The sequence below is a fragment of the Eschrichtius robustus genome, chromosome X (assembly GCF_028021215.1).
Source record: "Eschrichtius robustus isolate mEscRob2 chromosome X, mEscRob2.pri, whole genome shotgun sequence".
Lineage (NCBI taxonomy): Eukaryota > Metazoa > Chordata > Mammalia > Artiodactyla > Eschrichtiidae > Eschrichtius > Eschrichtius robustus.
Window position 1 is genome coordinate 30,372,014 of NC_090845.1, and position 27,001 is coordinate 30,399,014.

General features: G+C 37.6%; 1 protein-coding gene across 1 annotated transcript in view; it reads right to left on the bottom strand.

Moving 5' to 3' along the window:
• DMD (dystrophin) overlaps positions 1–27,001 on the bottom strand; it is a 1,739,631-nt gene that overhangs the window by 1,158,949 nt on the left and 553,681 nt on the right. Inside the window, exon 40 of the mRNA XM_068533304.1 lies at positions 23,126–23,298. Coding sequence (XP_068389405.1) covers positions 23,126–23,298 — 173 coding nt within the window. The remainder of the gene's footprint in view (positions 1–23,125; positions 23,299–27,001) is intronic.

Sequence of the window (27,001 nt, forward strand, 5' to 3'; positions counted from 1 at the left end):
AATGTCTTCACGCTTTATCCACATGGTAGCATGTATCAAAATTTCATTCCTTTTTAAAGCTGAATAATATTACATTGTATGGATATACCTCACTTTGTTTATGCATTCAGCTATCAATGGACATTTGCGTTGTTTCCACCTTTTGGCTATTGTGAATAATGTTGCTATGAACATGGGTGTACAAATACCTGTTCGAGTTCCTGCTTTCAATTATTTTGGGGATATACCCAGAAGTAGAATAACTGGATAATATGGTAATTCTATGTTTGTTTCAAGAGCTGGGCTAATTTTTAAAAATAAAATTTTATTAGAATACAATCACACCTATTAACTTATGTATTGTCTATGGTAGTGTTTGCACAAATAAGGTATACTTGAATAGTTGTGATAGAGACCATATGACCGACAAAGCCTAAAATATTTGCTATTTGGCTCTTCACAGAAAAAATGTATTGACTCATGTTGCAGAAAACTGTGCTACCAATTCCTTGGTTTCACATATGTTTTTTAAAGAGTTAAAAGATCTTTCACATAGGGAGACAGAAAGAGGATGTTATTCTCAGCCTATAGATGAGAAGCCAAGGGCAGAATGTCATACAGAAGTCACATTCTCAAATGAAGTTAATCCAATATTAATATTCAGACTCAATTGTTCCAGCTAAATCTTGCTTTCTCATCACAGAATTACCAAGTTATATCACTAGATATTAGATGGAAAAATCAGATATCAATTTTACATATCAATGCAATATTTTACATTATCTTCTTTTATTGAAGATGAGAGTAGGAATATTGCTTCAAATGAGAAAGTACCTGAGTTTGGGAGAGGCTTACCTGTGTAATTGTGAAATAATTTGGCCTCCAAATGTCTTAGCTATAAAATAGATCAGATCCATGTGCTATGTATGACTGAAAAGTACACTTCCTTTGGAATGCTAAAGACTAGGGTAAAATATCCCTTTCCACTGTTTCTAACATAGCCATAGGTAAGATCATAAAAGAGTACAACTTATATAAATAGAAAAATAGATGATTCATAAACAGGTCTCAGGTACCAAAGAGGCAAAATAATTCAATGGAATTATTTCACTGTACTACAAATTGTGTACTTACATAGTATCATATTAGATATAAATAAGACTTTATTTTAAATTAGTATAGGCAGAAGTGGCTGGAAACTAAAAGGATATATATCTTATCCACAACATTAAAGAGGATTTAGAACACACTTAAGATAGCATAGTAAATCTTATTTGTTTTGCCAATATAGCTTCTGCTTAGCTTTAAAATCTCTATTACTTAATAGAAAGATTTAATTTGGGCCTCAAAATGTCACAGGAAATCCTTCATTAAAATTATACCTATTCAAATTCTACCCATCCATATCATACAATGACTGATATTTTCAGATCTCACTCAAGAGTGTGAAATATTTTTATTTTGAGGATTTTTTTATATTCAGTACGTATCCATGCTAACTTTTCAAATTTAAAACACCTTCTATAGGATGCACTCTAATGTGAAATTCCCATTTTGTGTTATTTATTGCAATGCTGTTGGTTTTCTATGACTACGTGTATCAAACACAAATAATATAAAATATGTAATTTTCTTTAAATATATATAATATTGCTATATTTTATTTACTTTAAAGTAATTTTAACAGGATTTTATATTATTGTATTAAATTTATATTTATGAGGAATACAAAGTAAATAAAACCTAGAGTAACATGGAATGTTGTAAGAAATTTGCTATATGCTTGAAAAGCTAATCAACATGTTTTTAGTGAACATCCATCATGTACTTTGTGTTGGACACAGTTTTAAAGAAGATACTACTACTCTTGTCTCAAAGATTGTATATATTGAAACTCTACTATGCTTTTGATGCTATGGGGAGACAAAATAAATTAATACTCTTGATCATTTCCCCATAAGAGCAAATGATATAATTTACATAATAAAGAGTAGCTACAAATTATTATGATAAGAGCCAGTATAAATAAGTGGAATGTAATGCTCCAAACGGCTAGAGGAATTGGAGATCACCTCCTGATGGGTTGATCAATGATGCCTTGATGGAAAGGGTAGCACTTGAGCAAGTCATTGAGGCATCATTTAATGAATATATATATACATATATTTAAATGTCTAATATCCCTTCTTTGGTGGAGAAAATTAGTGCTCACCGAATTTTCCAGTATTCCCTTATGTTTCCCACACTCCTTTGAGGTTGCATTGGGACCAATTTGATTGAATACTGAGAAGTGGGAATGTGGGGGAAGTGATACATTATTTCTTATGTGAGGCACTTAATAATCAGTGCCCATTCTTCAGTTCCCCTTTGGCAATGCCCCTGAAGTTTACATAGTGAGGTGGCAGAACCAGGGATGGAAGCATTCTAGGTCCCTGAGTCACTGTATGGAGGAGAGTTGCCCGTTTTACATCAGACATATGAGCAAAAAGAAATTAAGCATTTATGTCATTGAGACTTAAGGGTATTTTTTGTGGCAGCTATCATTAATTGCTCTGACTAAACATCTCACCTTTTTGGTTAGTGGTATCCTGCTTTTCCTTTGGGGGAGATTAATCTTTCCTCATTCCACATGATCTCGGGGGGTCTTTTAATCATAGTGCTCTGCAAATTCTATAAAAGGGTGGGACAAGGACCCAATCTAGGCCAATTAGATTCAGGAATTTGAATCTAGAGTTGAGAGAAACAGGGACAGGAGAGTTTATAGCTACGTCATTTTGATGGCAGGACCCATAAAAGTAATTTTCCTTGAGCTCTGAGTTCTCAGTGCTGTCCTACCTGGGCCGCGGCTGCCTTTTTTTCTTTCATTTCTGTGAACTACCTGATATCTTCCCAATAGATTCCATTTCTCTTTAGGTAAATGGATTCTTTCTGGTTCTTATAACCAAGCTTCCTAGTGGTATAAGTGAAGAGGATTTGTATATGTGAAATTATATTCCAAAGAAGTGCCTTCAGAATAAGGACATTTTAGATAAAATAAGTCATTTGCTGTAGAGTTGTGTGGAATTGCAAGTCAGAGAAGCCAAGTTAGGGTTGTGAGTGCCAGGCTATGAATTTTAAATGTTAGCCTCTGGGCTAGGGGGGTTATAAAATCAAATGCCTTCAGGGGACATTTGGGACACATAAAATTGTAAAGCTGTACAAGGTATAAGGCAATAAGTGCCAAACTGACTGTGTTGACCAGTTCAACCCCTGACCTGTTTTAGTGCCTTTTAAAGCTCCCTGCAGGCCAAAGAAAACAACCAAGCAAAGCGCATCCTCCAGCTCTCTTGTCTCCAGGGGCTACCAGTTTGAAACTAAGACTATCAATAGAGAACAATAGAAGGTTTCTGTGCTGGGGAATGTGAGGCAAGATGTGCTGCTTTAGAAAGATTAACCTGTCAAAATATAGACAGGGGTTGGGTGCAGAGAGATCTCTTACAAGGAATCTATTGACTTGAGATTGATGTCAAGAAGAATGAAAAGAAAGTGAGGACATAAAAACAGTTGTAAAGGAAGACTCTACAGAACTGGGTAAATGCTGAAATGTGGAATTAAAGTACAGGAAGGAATAAAGAGAGGGCAATAAATGTTTTTGCCTGAGGCCTTCATAAGAAATAATGGTGGTATGTTCATGGAATTGGGAAGCCTAATTAAGGTGCAGGTTTTGTGGATTAAAGTGGTGGTGCTACTGATCTGGTCAATTTAAGATGACTTTACAAAATTTGTGAGTTTGTAATTCTTTATCTTATACTTAATAGCATTAACACCTCAAAACAACAACCTACAAACATCTCCCTATGGGAACTAGAAAGATAGATAGATAGATAGATAGATAGATAGATAGACAGACAGACAGACAGACAGACAGACAGACAGATAGGCAGACAGATTTTTTTTTAATTGAATGACTGACCAAGGAAAACTACTGAGCTCAAGAAAGCCAGTTTGTGATTTATCTGGAAGGCTCTTACGTGGTGTGGGCAGTAGAGCAGAATACTGGGGGAGTACTACTTAATTCCAGGACTAAATATTTCAAACAATTACAAATAATGTTATAAAATTTGAACATTGTAATTTTTGGAGGAAATATGTTCCATTTCTATACCTGAATATTAGATCATTTTTTTAGGTATTTGATGGAAATTGAGCTTATAAAAAATGATTGATTATAAATAAAATAATAACTCCCTACACACCCGGAGTCATTTGAAACCGAGGACTTATCCTAACAATGGCATAGTTCAAATGTATCATGCAGGTCCATGAACTAGTATCAGAATCAGACTGGAATGCTTTTATTGCCTTATTTAATGTGTGCACTCACATAGCAATCATATTAGCCACAAATGAAAGTTAGTAGCTTGTGAGTGAAGACCAAAAAAAATAAAGGTACATATTTTATGATTCTACTTTTATAACATTCTTGAAAATGCAAACTAATCTATAGTGTCAGACAGCAGATCGATGATTTCCTGGAGTGGAGGTAGGGCAGGAGGGAGGGGTTAATAAGAGGACACTTATGAGGGTGATGGTTATGTTCATTATCTTGATTGTGGTAATGCTTTCACTGGTGTATACACATATCAAAACTTATCAAACTGTATTATTTAAACGTGAGGTTTATCGTATGTCAATTACACCTCAATAAAACTATTAAAATGGTTAGTAGCTGGGCTCTAACACTACTTAAATGCATTAGTAGGTATAAAATATGTACTGAAAAACGATTTATGCTTCCTCAATGAGAGTAATTGACTACTATAGTGGATGCTGTGGTGTGTCACCGAAATTTTCCAATTACAAATGAAGCATGCATTCTCTGACTGCTGTAAGTGTTACCTTCTAACAAATCACCATTTAGCCCTTCTCAGAAATTTTCCTCAGAAGACAGGAGCTTCCTTGCCCAAGATTATACTGCCTGGAAGTGGGTAGGTGGAAGACTCATATCCAATGACAGATGGATTTAGAGCCACGAAACTCCAATCCCTTTGCCTCACTCAGGAATACTCTGAATGACCATCCCAACTCCACATGGGATTGGCTGAGATCTCTCTTGTAAGTACAACACAATTTCAATGCCTCCCTATGTCCAACCCTGTCCCCTTTATTCTCTTGCAGGTGTTGTTTTTAGAGCACTCCCTAATAAACCTTCTGCATGGAAATCTCTGCCTCAGAGTCTGTTTCTCGAGGAACCTAATCTAAGACAACAACCTATATGGTGACAATCTAAAGTGCAGAATACAGAACTACATACCTGAAGATGTCACCTAGATAACATCATGAAAATTTCTATCAGTATTCATAAAGATTCATTATATACAATGATAGCCATCTTTGTTCATTGCTCATTCACCTTGTTACTAGATTTCTGGAATAGGATATAGAAGTCTTTAAAGAAAAATGAAGAAAGAGATATGGTAAACACTTGGCATGTGATAACAGAGAATCTTTTGCAGAATGTCAGCTATTAGGGACATTTTCATGCTTGGCAGAATAACTGTCATTAAATTTTAGTACATGAAGGCACAACGTTTTGTTATCAATCTTACTAGATCCATCTACCATGTCAAAATAATATGAACGCATGCCAATAGACATGACATTTCACTACTGTTATTGCCAGAAACTTGGCAAAACGGTCTCTTATTTTGTAAATTTATTAAAATAATACCATTAACAAAAATGGAATTAACTAGATGCTAACTTTTCAGGATCACTTTTCACTAAATGAAATTGGCATTAGAATTCTTTCCTTAGAATGAAGAGAGCGGTTTCCATGAAAACCTCAATTGATTTTCACTACCTAGCAACATGAAACACATATCTTAGCCCTGGGAGACAAATGAAAGAAAAGAAAAATTTCTTCTACTAGAAGTTCATCCAGGATATTGAGTGGTAATAGACATCTTCCATCTAATGACAGACATGAGGAGGGAAACAAGGCTTTAATAACTGAAACAATTCTTCCTTCCCCTTCTACCCACTCTCATCTATCCCATAGGTACTGATTTCAAAACTCATTTCATAGGTTTGGCATCCAAATGAAGAAATGTAAATGAAGCTAACTTCCAAACTACCTTCATACAGTCCAAGAGACTTGCTTTCAGCAGAATGAAAAACAAAATGTCTATAGGTTTCCTTAATGTAGAAAAACAACCCATGTATATAAAAAGGCAGTATAATCAGTACATTTTACTTTCTGCGTTTACTTACTAAAGCTAAATGTCTTCAAAGTCCATTATCTTATTAATAATAGAACATCTGTGAGATAAGTATTTTAAGTTCTGTCCATTGGCAGTCTTTGATATAAAGATTTAGGCCTCATGGGAAGAAATGTTATCATGAAAATCATTTAGAGAGCTAGTTCATAGAAAACATTTCATGTTTATATTATATTTTCTAATATTCACAAAGTTACTCCCTATGAAACAGTTCTTGGAAAATATCATTGATAAAAGACATATCTTATGACTAAGATACTTCAAAGCGAAAGCAGAAATACTGAAGTGTTATACAGATAAGGGATCTGATTTTATGGCTATCGATGAGACTGATAGAACAGTCTTCATACAAGGTATATTTCATAGTACCTTTTCTTTATTTATAACTTCAAGAAGACACATGGTCCAGTCCATCCAATAAATGGCTATGTAGTAATGATTATTAAGTTATTATAATAATAATTGGCTATGTCTTTCATGATTGATGTGTCACCACCCCCAAAGGGACCGTGAGGCAGTCTGTACTGAGGCTAGTGAAAACCTAATGCTCCCCTTTAGCTAGGTTGTGATCTATTTTCTTGCTATATACAGAATCCTGAAAAAAAGGGACTGAAAGTAATTCCAGTGCTTTTAAACCCAATCTACAATTTAATTTCCTTTGTGACCTTTGAAACATCACAGTTATAAAAGTCTAGCTTTCCTAATTCCCCTGATTTTCCACAGGTATTTCCTTATTAAGAAACAAAGCAAAACAACCTTCACACAATTTCTTCAATAAAAAAAGGATTTTCACTTGACTTCACTTATTTCATTTTCCTGTGTTATTCAACCTTAAAAAACTTCAAGCCTTGCTCATGTCTCCCTTAAACTTTATACATAACAAAAGCCTCACTCTTTTTCTGCCATCTAGTCAAGTCTTCTAGATCTCTAATCCTTCGTATTACTCTTCATGTTACCACTCATAAACCAAATGATTTTTATGTGGCAAAGAATTTTGATCATGAGGTAGAATTAACTAATGAGCAAAATTTGTCTTCATTCATTTCTAATGAGAACTAATTTATTCTTAGATTCTCTAGGGATATCCAAAGAATTGTGTTTTGATCTTCCAAGACTTTAACTTTGAAAATGCTAGAATGAGTAATGAATGTCGAACCAACACCATGCATGCTGGTCCAAATAAGTAATAGAGGTCTTCTGGGATTCTGCAACCATATAAAAGTAATCATAATTTTAACTTGTCCTTTGACACCAGAAACAAGACTTTTGGATAATTTGTAGACCACTTGGAATAAATTTGGCATAGCAATAAAATCTTCTTAAATTAATCCTCTGAGAAATCTCCCAAATATTTTTTGGTGATAGAAAACACAAATTCAAGGCTTTTATGCCATTCAAGAATTTCACTTAAGCAGGACTGTGTCTACAATTTTCAATTTCTAGTTCTAACTGTGTCACTAACTAGTGTGAATCCCACTTAAAAAAATAAAACTATGTCTAAATCCTTTTTACAACTGTAAAGCAAAACTCAATAATTCAAAGACCTAACAACAGTTAAGTGTATGCAAACAACAAAGGTAAACATCAGTAAAAGAGTAAACAAACAAGTCAATGAGGAATAATGGGAAAGAAAGTCGCACAAACATCAGAATGCAAATGCTTAGGATAAGGCAGGATCTAGAGAGCTGCAGGAATCAGAAAAGTAGCCCAAATATGCAAAAGAATGAACAGGTGGATAAGGAAGCGCAGTGGCTTTACTTAGTGGAAAAATCCCCCCCACCCCTCCGCTTCATATTGTAGCAGATCCAGTTGGAACCTCACCCATTCTCTTGGCTCTTGATGCCCCAGTGTGCCCTGGCTGATGTCCAACAGCCCTCAACTATATGTCTTAGTCTGAGGGTTTTCTTTTTGTAGCAGAGAACACACTACAGCCAAGTGCACGACAGGCTGGAAGTGCTTGCAAAAGACACACGAACACCCTGATCAGCCCTTAAAAATGATGAGTAAGGGTTGGAGTATAAACATCACAGCTCTCTTGCTCCTTACCTAAAGTAACTGCATATACCTGTTTTGCGGTTTCCTAGACCTTCTCCATGGAATTAAGCTCCAGTCCCCTACAGCAGTGGCTGACTTGATAAAACTCTTTCCAGGTTACTTTCTCTTACTTTTCTCACCACCTCACTACCCTACCACAATTTTCTGAGGTCACCTCCCAAATAAACAACCTAAACTCAAATCCTTGTCTCAGGATTTGCTTTTGGAGGAAGCCAAACCAAGACACTCTTAACCCCACAATGTTTATTAAGACCCAAATCAATCCTTAACCAAAGCTAGCCTGACCCTGTAGATAGAGTTAAGGAAAAGCACAGAACTGGATTGGAAAATCCACTCATGCTTTTCTAAAAATGTAGCATGTGCTCTTTGAGACAAAGTAAGTGTAATGGGATACAAAGAGACCTAGTAGAAGGAAAGAGGGCATATTCAATAAATTATTAAATACCAACTAATGATAGGGTTTCAAAGGATAGGTCTTTAAGAAATTTGAATTATGATATAAGTAAAAATATAACAATTTCCAAGCATTGGATTCTATATAAGCATACAAAAGTTAGTTATTACAAGAAGGTTGTACCTCATCAAAAATAAGCTTTGTTTTGTTTATTTTTCTCATACTGTTAAGCTGCTGAAATATAAATTTGATGAAGTCCCTTCCTTGTCATTGAATTCTGTGGAGTTTTATTTGTGAGAAAAGAAAATTTCCCTTTAGAAGTGTTGGCTTGGATTAGAAAATGCTTTATTATGTGCACTGCAAACCTACTTATTTACCACAGCTAGACAGAGACTCCTTCTTACTCTGTCATGCAGCTGCTTGTTTTTAAACAAATTTTGCCAAGAGACATAAACCAGATGGCCTTCTTCAAGGGTATATTGTGAGCTGTGATAGTCAGCTTATGGTAGTTTCAAGCAGCCGACAGCTGGGTATGGAAAGTCATGATGCTATTCAGAAATCCAACTTCCAAGTATGCCAAAGCACAAGGAGACTCTCAAGTTGGTAAATAAAATTCTGATTTCAAGTTGGTTTTAATATCTTATTTTTTCAGGGGTCTTTAAACTTCTGCTTTGTAATATTACAGTTTTTCTTTTGTAAAACAGAAGTACCCCCAACACATTATATTAGAGATAAAACTTGTGGAAAAAATGGATTCAGGATACATTTTCCAGTGGAATCAACAAGCTGTAGGTTGGACTTTCTCAAATAGTTAGAAATGTGCCATCAATAAAGTTTACTGATGCTGTAACATTCTACTGTGGTACTGTAATATATTAAATTGTCATTTTGAATTCCATTCTGTAGTATTATTATGTATCCTCATTCTTGACATGGTTTCTTGGCGAACAGAGTGTATTCCTCTGCTCCTGGACTTTGGTCTTGCCATGTGACTTGCTTTGACCATTGGATGTGGACAAAAGAGGCAGTTTGCTAGTTCCAAGGCAAGGTCTTCAGAAGCATTATGTGTTTCTGCTTGCCCTTCTGAGAGCTTCCGAACTCTGCCATGGAAGAATATGTCCCAAGTATCTGCTGCCCTTCCAGCCTGGACCCCAGGGTGAAACACACAGATCAGGCCTATTCATTCAACCTACAGTCCCACAGGCTAAAATAGAGTTCACTTAGAGTAGCCCTCTAATCATGAGAATAATTACTTATTGTTATTTTGGGGTATGTTTACTGCACAGAATTACTGGGGCAGCACCTAACCAATAGTGGCAGACTTTGTTAAGGGCCCAATGGAAAGCTACCTTGGGTCACTCATATTACTGGGTGACAGGGAAAAAGGGATAAGACAAATATGAGAGTTGACATCAACGTCTTAATCATGGTGCTATTACTTTATAGAAGGTACCCATAAAGATTACAGAATTGTACCTCTGATTATCTCAGAATTCCTTCAAAACAAAGGGCATTAGAATGACAATCCTTAGTTTCCAACATTATCTCTGAATATTAGAAGAAGACAAATGAAAGGAAGAAAGAAAGAAATAAAGCATTTCAAGAGAAGCTACACAGACAGAATTTACCTTTTGTGAAAAAAATATACAGCCTAAATGTATTCAAACATAAACAGTATTCAAATGGTAAGGATTTTTTAAATGTCCATCTAAGCTATTATTTATTTTTCTAAGTATCTAACCATTCTAGGAAATCACATAGAATATTTTAAAATGTGTTGTTTCAAGCAGAAATCTCTCAAAAACCACATCTTCAGCTTGTAATGGGCAGTTTTCCCTTGAGGAAACTGATGTTTTTCAAGAGGAATCTGAGACTGTCCATGGATAAACTAAAACTAATAAGAAAATAATTCTTGTGAAAATTGCCTTACAGTCAAGAATTTGCAATTCTCACAGCGTAAACAGATTTTTTAAAGTGTTAGAATTTTGTAATGGCAACAACTCACGCCCCTGCCCACAGAATAGTAGAAGTTAAAATAAGCAAGCAAGTAAGCAAACAAACAAAAAGTTTGTTGACTTCCACCACAAAGTTATGTTTACTTTAGTGGCTAATGGGTATATTTTCTTTAGGGGAGTCTGCTTACTCCTCTCAAATACCATAATTATAGGAACATATCAAGATCTCAGATTACTCATATATTGCTATATCCATACTTCAAAGTCACAATTCAGTTTTATTACAGAAAAATGAAAGTAAATATGAGAAAATTTACCCTCCATAAATATTTTGTTGAATAAACTATAATGGAAATGAAGTTCTTGTTAATCAAAGAAACAAGAAGCTTATTCATTTCAAAATATTACAACTTTTGAGTCAGCAGTTTATCATTTACATGTAAGGATTCATCAATTTAAAAATTAATATGTATTGAGCAACTACCATGGAATTATACTGTGTTTGGCTTAGGGGGTGACAGAAGGTATATGGCACAGTTTCTGCCCTATAGGAACAAAAACTCCCCTGGATGGTACAGAGTTGCACACAGTTATGTAAGACATACAAATTTATGATAAGCACCTGTAAGAGCAGTACATGAACAGAGGGTTCTAGGAACACAGAAAATGAAATAATTGACTGAGACCAGCAAATGATTCCAAATAGTGATATTTGCATTGGGTCCTGAATGATGAGTAGGACTTTGACTACTACCAAAGAACAAGGCAGGGTTCCTCCAGCACTTGAGGAGATCCTTTACCACTTGGCTTTGCAAAGCATCTTATGGAATCACAGTCTATTTTTCTATAGATATTGAATGTGAAGATACCACCTTCTAAATACATCTCTTTGAAACACTGTGGTTTCAGATAAAAGAGTTTAAAAACTTTTTATATGTACCTCTGCTTCTGCTACTGAAGACTGATGGCTGAAACAGAGAACATAATCCTTGAGCATGAGAAATCTTATATGAAATATATAGGAGACAAGGGATGCAGAGACAAGAGTTCATAACTTGGGTCAAAATATGGGCTCTGGCATATACTTCCTATGTGAGCTTGGGACAATTATTTGTTCTCTCCAAATCTCAAGTTCCTCATCTGAAAATAAGGTTCTCCTGAGGCTGAAATCATATATGTAAAGTGCTGAATACCTGCCTGGCCTGTAGCTGTTGCTAAAACAGAAGCTCTTTACTCTTATGCAACACCCATCTTACATGTCCAGAAAAGGGGATGTCCTGAAATTACAGTACATTGTCATAATTTTATCTTTAGTCTTAGATCCTTATTTTATAGCGGATATTCTTGGAGTCAGTGATCTAAACTGCTACAGCTTACGAATGACCCAACTTAAGTCAAAGTAAGTAAGTAGGGAACATATAACCTAGGAGCACTGTGAAAACCGAGTCATCCATCGCTTTCCTTGGCTAAGCAGGGGCTTTGCTGGAAAGAGGGGCAAGAGTCAGGCAAAAATTAATTAATGAAAATTTGTTTTGAGGGCATGGAGAGATAGAACAAGTGGGTATTGGGCAATGATGAAAAACATCTACTTTTATATTGGCAGAATTCAGGAAGCCAGAGTAACATGTTTTCTCAATCAGAGTTCATAAAATTATGAAAGAAAGTAGGGGAAGGAAATAATACTCAAAAAAGCTATACTTATTACATATTTCTGAGGGTTGTTTAAAAAACAGAACAAAATATCACTTTCTGTATATATACATTGAAGACTGTTAGTTCTCTTCCAATATCCATTCTCCCACTTTTCTATAACTGTACACTTTTTGGCAGAGCACATAGCATTCAGGAATAAATGCAACATTTCTCAGCCTCCCTTGCAGCTTAGGTGTGGTCATGTGACTGACTTTGGCCAATGAAGTGTAAGCATAAGTAAAATGTGGTAGTTGCCAGGAAACTTCCCTAAAAGACTACTGGTGTGAATCCTTTGCCCCTTCTCCCCACCTCCTCCCATCCTGCTTCTTGGAATGTGAATGTGGTGGGACTCCATCTTGCAATGTGTAGATGAGGGCCTACCATATAAGAATAGCAGGGTAGAAAGCAGGAATGAGTAGAGCCATCATACCTACTTTGACTGCATACTCCTAGGTTTTTAAGGAGAGAAAAATATGCTTCTGTCTTAGTGAAGGCATTACTGCCTTGAGCTTCTGTTACTCTCAGTCAAAACAAATTCTAATTGATAGAGCTAAGAGAATTTCTATAAAAGCAACATTTAGCACAATTTTGTTTTCTTCCAAAACTCATATGTCCCGTGTAGACGGAAAAAGATATATATATATTTAGAGAAGGGAAATTTTTGACATGATAAAGCCAAGAAACATACAATGAGTAAAGCCAAATAGTGGCATTATTTCCAAAATGAGGCTAGTCTTATAGGTTTCAAGTTGTTTCCTATACTAGAACCTTTTTCCCTTTGGCAATGATGAAAGTACAAATTTATTTAGATAAGAAACAAGCAAACTATAGCCCCCTGTACACTGAAGAAGTAGAATAGTCTATGGTGAAGAATGGAAATGTGTGTACACAGCTATCCTGGGAAACAAAAATGTTCAATTACTTTGAGAAAAAGATTCAGGATATTGATCTATGCTTAACTTTGAGATTAAGTCAATTTTATATCAAGTCTATTTCTTATCTGAAGCAAGTTTTAAACTAACCTCTATGTGAACTGTAAAGAGTTATAAGAATCTGAAAATGTTAAAGATATAAGGCAAATGATCCTGTATGAAATGGCTATCACAAAAAGCAAATCACTCTGCAACACTTGAGTGCTTTGAACTAGCAGTAGGAACATACAGAAGGTAAGCTGGCGGGCAGAAACAACCTTATATTTAATGCATTTCAAAATGCAAATCAAAACTACAATGAGGTTATCACCTCACACCAGTCACAGTTAGAATGGCCATCATCAAAAATATCTACAAACAATAAATGCTGGAGAGGGTGTGGAGAAAAGGGAACCCTCTTGCACTGTTGGTGGGAATGTAAATTGATGCAGCCACTATGGAGAACAGTATGGAGGTTCCTTAAAACACTACAAATAGAACTACCATACGACCCAGCAATCCCACTACTGGGCATATACCCTGAGAAAACCGTAATTCAAAAAGAGTCATGTACCACAATGTTCATTGCAGCTCTATTTACAATAGCCAGGACATGGAAGCAGCCTAAGTGTCCATCAACAGATGAAGGGATAAAGAAGACGTGGCATATATATACAATGGAATGTTACTCAGCCATAAAAAGAAACGAAACTGAGTTATTTGTAGTGAGGTGGATGGACCTAGAGTCTGTCATACAGAGCGAAGTGAGTCAGAAAGAGAAAAACAAATACCGTATGCTAACACATATATATGGAATCTAAAAAGAAAAAAAAAGGTCTGATGAACCTAGGGGCAGGACAGGAATAAAGATGCAGACATAGAGAATGGACTTGAGGACACGGGGAGGGGGAAGGGTAAACTGGGACGAAGTGAGACAGTAGCACTGACATATATACACTACTAAATGTGAAATAGATAGCTAGTGGGAAGCAGCTGCATCGCACAGGGAGATCAGCTCGGTGCTTTGTGACCACCTAGAGGGGTGGGATAGGGAGGATGGGAGGGAGACGCAAGAGGGAGGTGATATGGGGATATATGTATACATATAGCTGATTCACTTTGTTATACAGCAGAAACTAACACAACATTGGAAAGCAATTATACTCCAATAAAGATGTTAAAAAAAAAATGCCCCTTTATTAAATAAATACAACAGATCCCCTTCATTCAATTCCTTCACCAACTGTTCTCAACAACTAAACATTCACAGAAATTATACGTAAACAAAGAAATATAAACCAAAGGCTAGTTTAGGTATCTAATTCAAACGATATACTGTATCATGAATGGCTCACATGTTAGAGTTTCAAAAAAAGAGAACTGTGGAATAATTGTTTGTTGACAATTGACAGTCACTATATTAACATTAAATACCTCCTAACACCAACTATATGGGATTAATCTTTTGTAGTTTAAAGCTTTGCCTCTCGTAGTAAAACCTCCGTGTAACTGGCATCAGCAGTCAAACCACAGACTTCATTTTGGGCTGCTGGGTGGAAACAAAAGATTTCTCTGTTTGGCTCACAATTGCTCTCTCAGTGGTGTGCAACGTGCAACAACTGGCCAATGAAAGATATTCACAATAGCTAGGGATTAATTTAGATTATACAGAGCCCCAGCAGAAATATAAACACGTGAACAGAGCAGCCTGACATAGAAGGCAGTGTGCAGGAGGGGGTGATCCCTAAATTGAAATACACAAGAGCAAACAGCGCAGAGAAGGTAGTGTAGAGGCTAAGCTTGGTGAAAGGAGATTATAGCAAATGACAGGTTGGTAAAAGATTCGCCTTTCCTAAAGTTTTGATGATTTATTTTTGGCATATATGATACGTCAGCACTGTCAAATTATAGTTTTCATCATCATCATTATCATCAAATAGTATTTATTAACCAAATGTGCTGTACTGGACATTGTACAAGGAAGCAAAATTGCTATGGTTTCTGATATCCAGTAACGAATAAAATAAAACTGACCAATCAATGTAGACAAATGTAGGGGAGCAGATAGTGAACAAGATGCTTACCTGGGGAACACTTGAAGGTTAACAATAAACTTTTAAATATTTCCAATGTTTAGGTGAATTGGGGAGTGTATGGGTGTGTCTATGTATGTTTCCTGATAGATCTGTGGAGATAAAAGTGTATTATTTTCTTTACATAGATAACTAAGTTCTAAAAATGAATTCTATCGAATCAATTATTTAATAAATAATGCTTTTCAAAAACATATCTTGATTTTGAGAACCAAATCAGAAGCCTTCCCCATACACCATGGTCTCAGCAGCATGAAAAAGTGGGACATAAAGAGAAAATGTCACTTCTTCCTCAATTTAACACATCTTCCTCTGCAGTGTCCCCATGAATGAATGCATGAGAATACTTTCCCCTGGTCAGTACAACAATGATTCTGAAATGAGATGTAAAAAAATTTCCCATATTCAGGGTATTTTTTTTTTACCTCTTACTTCTTAATTCTACCAAGTTCAAAAAACAACAGTAGAATTATGTATTGGCACTTATACATATACCTGGGAGGGGAAACAAAGATCCAATCTGGCATAAAAATCTTTACATTTAGTAGAGACTAATTCTAAGACTGCAGTGTTAATCTTTCCTGAGTTGTCAGGATCCTGTGTGTGCTTCTCATGTATCTTCCCAAATACATATGGCATTGTGACAAATAGAAGAGGCTGCTAACGCTGCTATAGCTGAATGTCTCATTTAGGAACAAACAATTCTGGAAAAGCTCCCAGATTATGCATCTGTTCCTCTAGTTTCCACTTTAGAGGATAAAATTGTATGGTGATGCCATAAGGATTAATATATTATTCCTTTCCTCTGTGGGTAGTGTGTGGTTATTTCCCGCACCTTGACATAAGAGAAAATATTTACTGAATGCTCCAGTAGAAAAATTACAACTGAGATAGCAAATGCTTATGAGAAAGTTGCATTTGGAGTGGGCTTGCAGAATTACATGCTCGTCCCCCAGAATCTGAATACAGAGATGATTAAGGCACTCTCTCTTCAAGTCAGATTTCTTTGGTTTCTATTCCTGTTTTCTCTCGTTTCATTTCTTTCATTGTCTCACAGCAGCAAGCGTCTGTAAGCGCATTAATACTGTGGGCTTGGCTCTAAGGGAGCTAAACAAAGGAGAAATCCCTGGGGAAGCGGTTTCCAGCTCTCCCATCCCCAGCATCCTGTTGACATGTGGCAATGTGGTCCCAGCATGATGGTGGGAAATTCAGGAAAGCTTTCTCTAGAGTGGTGGTGCTCACAAACTTATCCTAGAGTCTGTACTGGCTTATTATAAAGTGTTTGGAGGTCCAGGGTGAAAGGCCAAAAATAGAACAACGTAACATGCTTTTCTTAAAACTACATAATTTTTTTTTAAATTCTGAGATCGGGGCCTTCCTGTACTTAAAAATGTATGCAGTTATGATTTTTTTAATTTTAAGTGTAAATTTCATTCAAGTACAGCATACACACAGAAAAGTATACAAATCACAAGTGCACAATTCCATAAATTTTCTTAAGGGAAATGTGCCAATGCAACCAGCATCCAGATGAATAAATAAAACGTTACTCAGAACACCAGGACTTGCTCCTGCCCTTGTTAATTACTATTCCCCACAAAGGTCACCATATCTGACCTTTAACCCCTGATATGCCTGTTTTGGAGTTTTATATAAATGGAATCATACAACATATATCCTTTTGTGCCTGGCTTCTTTTATGCAACATGGTTTTCCTATTTCTTATTTCATGAAATATCATTGGTAATAGAATTTGATTTTTTAAATGCCCTCACACTGTCAGACCAGAATCTTGTTGTTACACAATAATGCCATCTTATGGCTACAGAGCAATTTGTAGTCTAGAAACTGCTTTCACTTTTTTAATCTTATTTGATTTGTGCTATTCTCTAAGACTTGAGGAGTAATTGCCTGAAAATGGGGCAAATTTATTAATGGTTTGAGGGATAGGAAAGGTGGTAACAGAAAGAAAGGAAAGACAACAAGGTATCTGGCACTTGAAAGGTCCTCCTTAAATGCTTGTTGAAAGAAGGAAAGCACATTGTTTCTCTAATACTAGGTAGATATTATGTTAATTCTTTATTTTCATGTGTTTCCTGTAGGTATCTTTTATAAACAGTGAGCAATCCACCAAGAAATAGACGAAAATAGCATTTAGCAACAATGTTAATTTCTCATAAAGTTAAATATTTATCTTACGTTTCTATATACGGATATCTATCCATATACATGGATATGTATATGCACACATAGGATTCATGGATTTAATATTTACTGTGTTCACCATTTGTGTTTCCATGGAAAGGAGCCACTTTTAATACTTCGAGGATTTGTAAGTTTACTGGGGTACATGTTGAAATTCTATTTGCTGGAAGACAACGTATGGAAGCTGGTCTCCTAGATAATGAGTGAGCAGTCACAAGTCAATCTGGATTTTAATCCTCTACTCGCCTTGACTTAGACAGTAATGTCTGTTTTACTTTATGACATTTAATAGAGGTGAGTTCTGCCATTATGGCGTTCATGAATTTGTTGATTAAGGATGGTCTCAGAAACTATGCCTTAGGAATGCCAAGAGACTAATGCATTTTCTCATATCTGTAACTTATTTGTGAGTAAACTATGTAGATCTATTAGAGCTAAATATTTTGGTGAAATAGAAATAAGCAGATGTGTCACGTAGCATGTGTTTGGCAAGTCACTTAACATCTTTGTGATTTAGTCTCCCGTATAAAATAATGAAGCAGGATAAAATCACTAAGGTATTTTCTAGCTGTAAAAAATTCCTGTGTTATTAATTATTAACTATCTATAATAGTTTAGACTATTATTCAGCAAATATTCATTCTTCTTTCCCTTCCACCGTAGGAAGAGACTACTTCCCCATTCTACTGATGTCAGGCTTGCTTTGGCCAATGGAATGTGAGTGGCTTAATATGATCACAGGTCATAAGTGCTCTTAGGAGATTAGGCTTGGTTCATGCTTTGGTGACCTGTCATGAGCAGACTGTGCCACTAATCCTTCATCTTAAGCCCAGAATAAATATATATGTAACAGACCTTAACCCAGCACACATCCTAGAGCCTAGCCCAGTTAACCATAACTTGAAACAGCTGCCCAGCCACACACAGCTTAAGTCAGCCAAAACACAGACAACCTAAAGATCCATAAGCATGAGAATAAAGGCTTGTTTTAAGCCATCGAGTTCTTGGGGTGATTTGTATCACCATATTACGGTAATAGCTGACTAATACACTATCATACCTGGATCATACATGAAAATATACTAATACCTTCTTACTGGCTCAAAGGTATTTTGTTTTAACCTCAAGTTGACTTATTTAAAAAAAATCAGTAGATTTTTGCTGAGAACCCAACATGAATGTATTTAAAAATGTACAGCTTCTATGCATGAGAAAAATGCAAATCAAAACTACGGTGAGGTATCACCTCACACCAGTCAGAATGGCCATCATTAAAAAGTCTACAAATAACAAAACCTGGAGAGGGTGTGGAGCAAAGGGAACCCTCCTACACTGTTTGTGGGAATGTAAACTGGTGCAGTCACTATGGAAAACAGTATGGAGGTTCCTTATAAAACTAAAAACAGAATTACCATATGTTCCAGCAATCCCACCCCCAGGGCATATATCCAGAGAAAACTCTAATTCAAAAAGATACATGCACCCGAATGTTCACAGCAGCACTACTTACAATAGCCAAGATATGGAAGCAACCTAAATGTCCATCGACAGAGGAACAGATAAAGATGATGTGGTATATACATACAATGGAATACTACTCAGCCATAAAAAATAATGAAAAATGCCATTTGCACCAACATGGATGGACCTAGAGATTATCATACTAAGCGAAGTAAGTCAGAGGAAGACAAATATCATGACATCACTTATATGTGGAATCTAAAATATGACACAAATGAACTTACTTACAAAACAAAAACAGACTCACAGGTCTAGAAAACAAACTTATGGTTACTAAAGGGGAAAGGGGGTGGGGGAAGGATAAATTAGGAGTTTGGGATTAGCAGATACAAACTACTACATATAAAATAGATAAACAACAAGGTCCTACTGTATGGCACAAGGAACTATATTCGATATCCTGTAATAAACCATAATGGAAAAGAAGATGTATATATATGCATAACTGAATCACTTTGCTGTACACCAGAAACTAACACAACATTGTAAACCAACTATACTTCAATTTAAGAAAAAGAATCTATAGCTTCTAGTCTCTCTAAGGATTCAAAAATCTACCATTGTATGGGCTTGGTGGGAGATAAATTCCTGACTATCACCGCAATGGATCCCAAATTCCAGCTATTTATTTTCCCTAACCCCTGGCAGTTAGAACCTAGTTATATGACTGAAGCATGCCTTATTACAAGAGTTGGCAATTTAGGGCCCACCAGCAAAATCTGGTCTACCACCTGTCTTTATAAATAAAGTTTTATTAGAACAAGCCATCCCCATTCATTTATGTATTGTCTATGGTTTCTTTCACCCTGCAACAGCAGAGTTGAGTAGTTACAGCAGAGATCATATGACCTGAAAACACTAAAATATTTACTAATTGGCCTTTCAGAGAAAAAAATATCCAACTCCTGCTTTACCAAATAATTCTGTCAGAAACCTTAATTCTAAAATTAGTGACACAAAAAGAAATAATAATTTTGATACTTTTTGGCAGCATAGTAGCAACCAATATCCAGTGGCAATGGTACCTCTTGTGGACCAGTGGACCATGGCAGTGACAGAAGTTTATAATTCAGATTCATCTTATAGCTTGATGCTGGGTGTGGTTCTGGGTGCATATCCTGGTCTTCCTTGACAATTTCTGCCCGTATTTAAACCTGACTTGCAGGCCTTTCCATTGATTCCATGAGTTACCTGATATCCTTCCAATTATATTATCCTACCTAAGGCAACTGGAGTTACTTTCTGTTAGTTGTAACTCAGAACCTCGAGCGGTCCACTGACCTTGCTTTTTTCCTGACTCTGAGTAAGATGTTCCTATTCCACTCCCCAAGGATCTTGTTCTCGCCCTCTAGCATCGCTCACATCTGTCAACGTGTAATTTATTGGCTGTTTGTCCATTTTCTCTCTAGGACTGGCAGGTTCTTCAAATTAGGGACTGAATTTAAATCAACTCTCTATGGTGCTCAGGAAAATGTGAAAGCATATAAGAAAGAATTAGCAGGCATGAAGACTAGCAGAGCCAGAAGACCATTATTTTTATCGTCAAAATTGCCAAGCTTGATCGAGTCATTATCATGTATAAGCAATCTGCTAAGCACTCTACATACATTGTGTCATTTAATCCTCATAACAACTCTATGACCTAGAAAATATTTTTATCCCATTTTATAGATAAGGGAATTGTGGAGCATAAAGGTTAGGGAACTTGTTCAAGGACATAAAGCCAGTCAGCAGGAAAGCCAGGATTCCAAAACAAGTTGAACTGTAGTGTCTGTGCTCACAAGCAATAACTTAAAACAGTTTTACTCGAGACTAGACTAAAAGTCACAGGAAACTTAGCAGCTCCTGACCAATTCCTAGAGGAACCCAGTTAGAGAAAAATTAGGATACTTTTCCAGAATCTGGATAAGAAAAGAGTGGGTCCACTGGGGTTAGTGACACACTATCTCTTGCCAGATATAGGAAAGACCCCACCCAGATGTGGGGTGAGAATTCAGCTTACTCTCTCTGTGGAATGGCATTAGTCTTCTGCTTCTTTTAAAGACTATGGTTGAAGGTGAACTGAAAGGGAAAGAGTTGTATGACTGTCAGAAGGGAATACCTAGCTCACTGACCAAAGATGACATAAAGTGGGGGAGAAGTCTCAGAAAGCAGAAAGTTTCACCTCTGCTTTCGTGCAAGAATGGGAGGTGTCTATAGAAGCACAGCAACCACTGGCTACCCAAGAACCCTGCAAGGTTCTTAGGGGATAGTGTTGGTGGCCTTGGATGGCTGGAAGAAAACACTGACAGAAGACAACAAAGACAAAAACATCCCCAAAGTGGAATGGGCACCCCAAAAGACAGTGATGAAACTGACCTCATTGGAGCAACTTGTAAAAGCTCATTTTGACTCAATGTGGGCTATTGAGAGGTGTACCATGATGGCAATATGAGTTTGTCTTTTGCAGTATATACATAGGGTTGCTGAGTTTCTTTCCCTTTATCAAGAATGGCTTTGGATACCCTAGGGCCTGCTGTTTTCCAGTAAGCTGAGATAGAACTATTGGACCATTCAGGGAAAAATATTCTCAGGCTTCTTGCAGGAGGCTTCAGTCCATACACACCGAACATCCACTTCGTGCTCAAGACTACCTTAGTCCTGAGCATACCACACAAAATAAAACAAAGCTTTTGTCCCTCAGGAGCTTGTGCAGGAGGCATAAAAGGAAATAAATAAATAAATAAATAAATAAAATCGATTGCTATGTAGTAAATTCTAGGAATAGGTCACTTTGGAGCAGGTACTCTACAGAGTAGCCACCAAGTCTGGTGACATCTGCAAATACATAAATAGTATGCTGATATTATATTCCATTAATGTTAAAATAATATCTAAGTTTCTATGATCAACTAATATTTTTAGGATTTTAAGAAGGAAATAACATCTCACATGAGACTCGAAGGGCAGGTAGGCCAGAGAGGGCAGAAAACATTTGTGACTCTTTAAATCAATTTAATATTGATAGAGCAGAATTTGGAGGGGTTGTAGGGCAGGCAGGAAATGATAAACAGTGAGGCTGACCAGAGGAGCAGGGGTCATGTGAAAGCCTCATATCCCCAATTAATAAGTTTGTACTTTATTCTAAAGGGAATGTAAGTTTTCTTACACTTCAGAAAAACAATTCTGGATGAAAGATAATTGGGAACAAAGTAGGGATGATCACTGGAGACAACTGAGATTTCTGCTAGAAGTATTGATTTAGGAATCTAATGCAGTAAATGAAGAACAAAAACAGAAGTAAAGATGGCAAGAAATGGACAGATCTGAGAGATATTAAGGAGGTTCTTCGTAATTATTAAAAATGATTTGATTTCCTCTGAGAATAATGAAGAAGATGGTCTTGAACAAATCTTTGAAACAAATTGTTTTAAGCCATTACAACTTTATTCCTTCTAACCTAAAATTGGAAGAGAAAACAATACCTTCTTGTAGTATCAGGCTAAGAAATGTATGTGAATTTTAAAAATCTGGTCAACAGTTGGATATTTTAATTAAGGGAAGCACTAAAAATTAATTATTTTAAATCAACAAATTCCTTGTAGCAAAAAAGTGGGGGGACTTCAAAATGTAAAGGATCACCTTCAAAACAGAAACAACACACGAAAATCAACTTTGTGTTGCTAGCTTATATTTCCAATATATTAATCTAAGTATATCAAACTGTTATAAATCTATAGGATACAGACTTGACCAAAGGTATACAATTTATATTGTACAATTATTTAAACCACCTCAATTAAATGACCAGATGGGTTTTGACATTACCTGAAATTTTAGAGGATATTATAGTGCTCCAACGTAATACTAACTTCAGTACAGAAAATGTTGAATTCAGCTCATTAGTCTGAACTGTTCATCATTATTTGCTCTTACTCCACTTACCTTTTTCCAGTGAAAGTGATACTTCTCCCTCTCTTCCTCCCTACCTCTCTTTTTTCCATGGAGAACACTGAAATGAACTCTAGAATTCCTGGGAGACAGGTATATAATCATTTAGTAAAAGGAAAGTGGTACCTACCCTTGTCGGTCCTTGCACATTCTGTTAACTCTTTCCCATTGGAAATCGAGCCGTGAGAGAGCTTCCTGTAGCCTCGCCTTTTCCACCGGTGTGGCACTTTGCAATGCTGCTGCCTTCTTATTGTGAATAACGTCAATCCGACCTGAGATTTGTTGCAGGCTGTCTTTTATATTCTGTAATATTGAAATTTTAAAGCAAGTCAAAAATGATTCAGCTGTCTATGGAAAGAGAAGAAAGGAAATTTATCAACCCCCAAAGTAACTAATGGTCTTGCATTTTTAATCTATTGACTTTTAAAAGTCATTAGCCCTGAAGCCCAGTGATTTCAACATGCCCAACTTCAATGGGTAATTCACAGTCCTCATCTTGATACAGATGATCACTCACTCCCTCCATCTTAAAACTCTATCTTCATTTGACTTCTGTAACCTGAATTTTTCTGGTTTTACCTCCACCTTCTTGTCCACTGCTTCTCAGTCTCCTTTACAGAATCCTTCCCCTCTTACTAATCTCTTAATATTGGAGTGCTCTAGCTTAGTTCTGACACTTCTTTCCTTGTCTATCTATATTACCTCTTATTTGGTCCCATGACTGTAAATAATCTCTATATGACAGTGACTCTCAAACTTACATCTCCAGCCCTGACCTCAACTCTGAAATCCAGACTCACAAATCTAAGTACTTTCTTGACACCTGGATGTCTCATGAGCATCTCAACCTTAGCATAACCACATTCTGAACTGCATCCCCGTATCCTTCTCTTCCCATGGTTTTCTCTCCTTTGGTAAATGACATATCAATTGATAGTTATTCAGGCTGACAATCTTGGAATCATCCTTGATCTTTCTTTTTTAATCTCCAGTATTCAAATTGTTGGACAATCCTGTTGGCTCTACTTCTAGAACATGTCCAGAATCTGGCCACTTCTCGTTATCTCCCTCACTATTGCTCTGATGATATGCTATCCTTATATCTCACCTAGATTATCACAATAGCTACCTAAATGATCCTCCTGCTTCCAGTCTTGCCCCTCTCCCACTCAATTCTCCACACAACAGCCAAAGAAATTCTTATAAAACATAAATCAAATCATATTACTTCTCTTCTCAAAACCCTCCAATGGCTCCTCATCAAACTCATTGTCTTTTTTTTTTTTTTTTTTTTTTTGGCCCAGATGCCCGGCTTGTGGGATCTTAGTTCCCCGACAAGGGATTGAACCCGCGCCTGGCAGTGGAAGCGACGAGTCCTAACCACTGGACCGCCAGAGAATTCCCAACCAATAGTCTTTATCATGGCCTACAAATCTCTACATAACTTGGCTGTACACTGCCTGACATTCTAATCTTATTTTTTCCTTAGTCTCTTCCAAGTACACACCATTTCAGCCTCATTAGCCTCTTTGTGTTCCTTGAGTATGGCGAGCATGCTCTTGCTTAAAGGTTTCTGCATTTGCTGTTCTCTCTGCCAAAAATACTCTTTCCCTCCAAGACACTTATATGGCTGTTTTCCTCACTTCTTTCTCATCTCAGAAGAGCCTTATCTACTGTTCCATTTTAAGTAGCAACCCCAACTTCTCTGTATTCCCTGTATTGTTCATTTTTCTTCATGGCACTTATGACTAGCATGAAATTATACAACTACTGGTTTCTCTACATCACTAGACTAGATCCTATGAGTGCAGGGATGTTATCTGTCTTGCTCTATACTGGGCTTCCAGAGCTCAAACCTGTGCCTGGCACACGGTAGGTACCCAGTGCATTTGTGTTGAATAAGTGAAAGTATCTCAAAATTTAACTCCATGATTTTAAAATCTAGATTATATTTAAGGGGAAAAAACACAATGCCGTTTTGTAATAAAAAACTTTAAAAATATTAATGTTCAAAAAATGCTAAAAACTTACATATTTGTTTAGTCTTACAAGTGTGAATTTGGTTATTCTGCTCATCTGAATTGTCAAAGACAAGTCAATTGAGTAAACATTTATTGAGCTCTTTCATGTACAAGGACCAATACAGAGAAAGCAAAGGTAGGTGAAGCAGAGTTTAATTTGTTTCGCAGAAGTTTTAAATTGATCTTATTGAGGTAGTAAGGGAGGATGTGGTTTGGCAACTGAAGGAAACAATTAGAGTTTAGAAGTCCCAGTTAAATGATAAGAAATTATTTGATGAGTGGTCTAAGTGGTACCAAATCTTTTCTCAAAGTTCAGAAAAGGAATGAATCGATTCTGAGCTCGGAAGATGGCGGAAGAGTAAGACGCGGAGATCACCTTCCTCCCAACAGATGCATCAGAAATACATCTACACGTGGAACTGCTCCTACAGAACACCCACTGAACGCTGGCGGAAGACCTCAGACCTCCCAAAAGGCAAGAAACTCCCCACGTACCTGGGTAGGGCAAAAGAAAAAAGAAAAAAACAAGGACAAAAGCATAGGGACAAGACCTGCACCAGGGGGAGGGAGCCGTGAAGGAGGGAAGCTTTCCACACACTAGGAAGCCCCTTCGCGGGCGGAGACGGTGGGTGGCGGAGGGGGGAAGCTTCGGAGCCACGGAGGAGAGCGCAGCCACAGGGGTGCGGAGGGCAAAGCGGAGAGATTCCCGCACCGAGGATCGGTGCCGACCAGCACTCACCAGCCCGAGAGCCTTGCCTGCTCACCGGCCAGGGCGGGCGGAGGCTGGGAGCTGAGGCTCGGGCTTCGGTCGGATCGCAGGGAGAGGACTGGGGTTGGCTGCGTGAACACAGCCTGAAGGGGTTAGTGCGCCACAGCTAGCCGGGAGGGAGTCCGGGAAAAGGTCTGGAGCTGCCGAAGAGGCAAGAGACTTTTTCTTGCCTCTTTGTTTCCTGGGGCACGAGGAGAGGGGATTCAGAGCGCCGCCTAAACGAGCTCCAGAGACGGGCGCGAGCCGCGGCTCTCAGTACGGACCACAGAGACGGGCATGAGACGCTAAGGCCGCTGCTGCCGCCACCAAGAAGCCTGTGTGCGAGCACAGCTCACTCTCCACGCCTCCCCTCCCGGGAGCCTGTGCAGCCCGCCACTGCCAGGGTCCCGTGATCCAGGGACAACTTCCCCGGGAGAACACACAGCGCGCCTCAGGCTGCTGCAACGTCATGCCGGCCTCTGCCGCTGCAGGCTCGCCCCGCCTCCGTACCCCTCCCTCCCCCCGTGGCCTGAGTGAGCCAGAGCCCCCGAGTCAGCTGCTCCTTTAACCCCGTCCCGTCTGAGCCGGGAACTGACGCCCTCAGGCGACCTACACGCAGAGGCGGGTCCAAACCCAAAGTTGAACCCCGGAAGCTGTGCGAACAAAGAAGAGAAAGGGAAATTTCTCCCAGCAGCCTCAGGAGCAGTGGATTAAAGCTCCACAATCAACTCGATATACCCTGCATCTGTGGAATACCTGAATAGACAACGAATCATCCCAAATTGAGGAGGCGGAGTTTGGGAGTTTTCCTCTTTTTGTGAGTGTGTATGGGTATGCTTCTGTGTGAGACTTTGTCTGTATAGCTTTGCTTTCACCATTTGTCCTAGGGTTCTGTCCGCCCGTTTTTTTGTTGTTGTTTTTTTTTTTTTTACGTTTTAAAATTTTTTTCTTAATAATTATTTCTTATTTCTTATTTTAATAACTTTATTTTATTTTCTTACTTTATTTTATCCTCTTTCTTTCTTTCTTTCTATTTTTTCTCCCTTTTATTCTGAGCCATGTGGAGGACAGGCTCTTGGTGCTCCAGCCAGGCATCAGGACTGTGCCTCTGAGGTGGGAGAGCCAAGTTCAGGACACTGGTCCACAAGAGACCTCCCAGCTCCACGTAATATCAAATGGAGAAAATCTCCCAGAGATCTCCATCTCAACACCAAGACCCAGCTCCACTCAACGACCA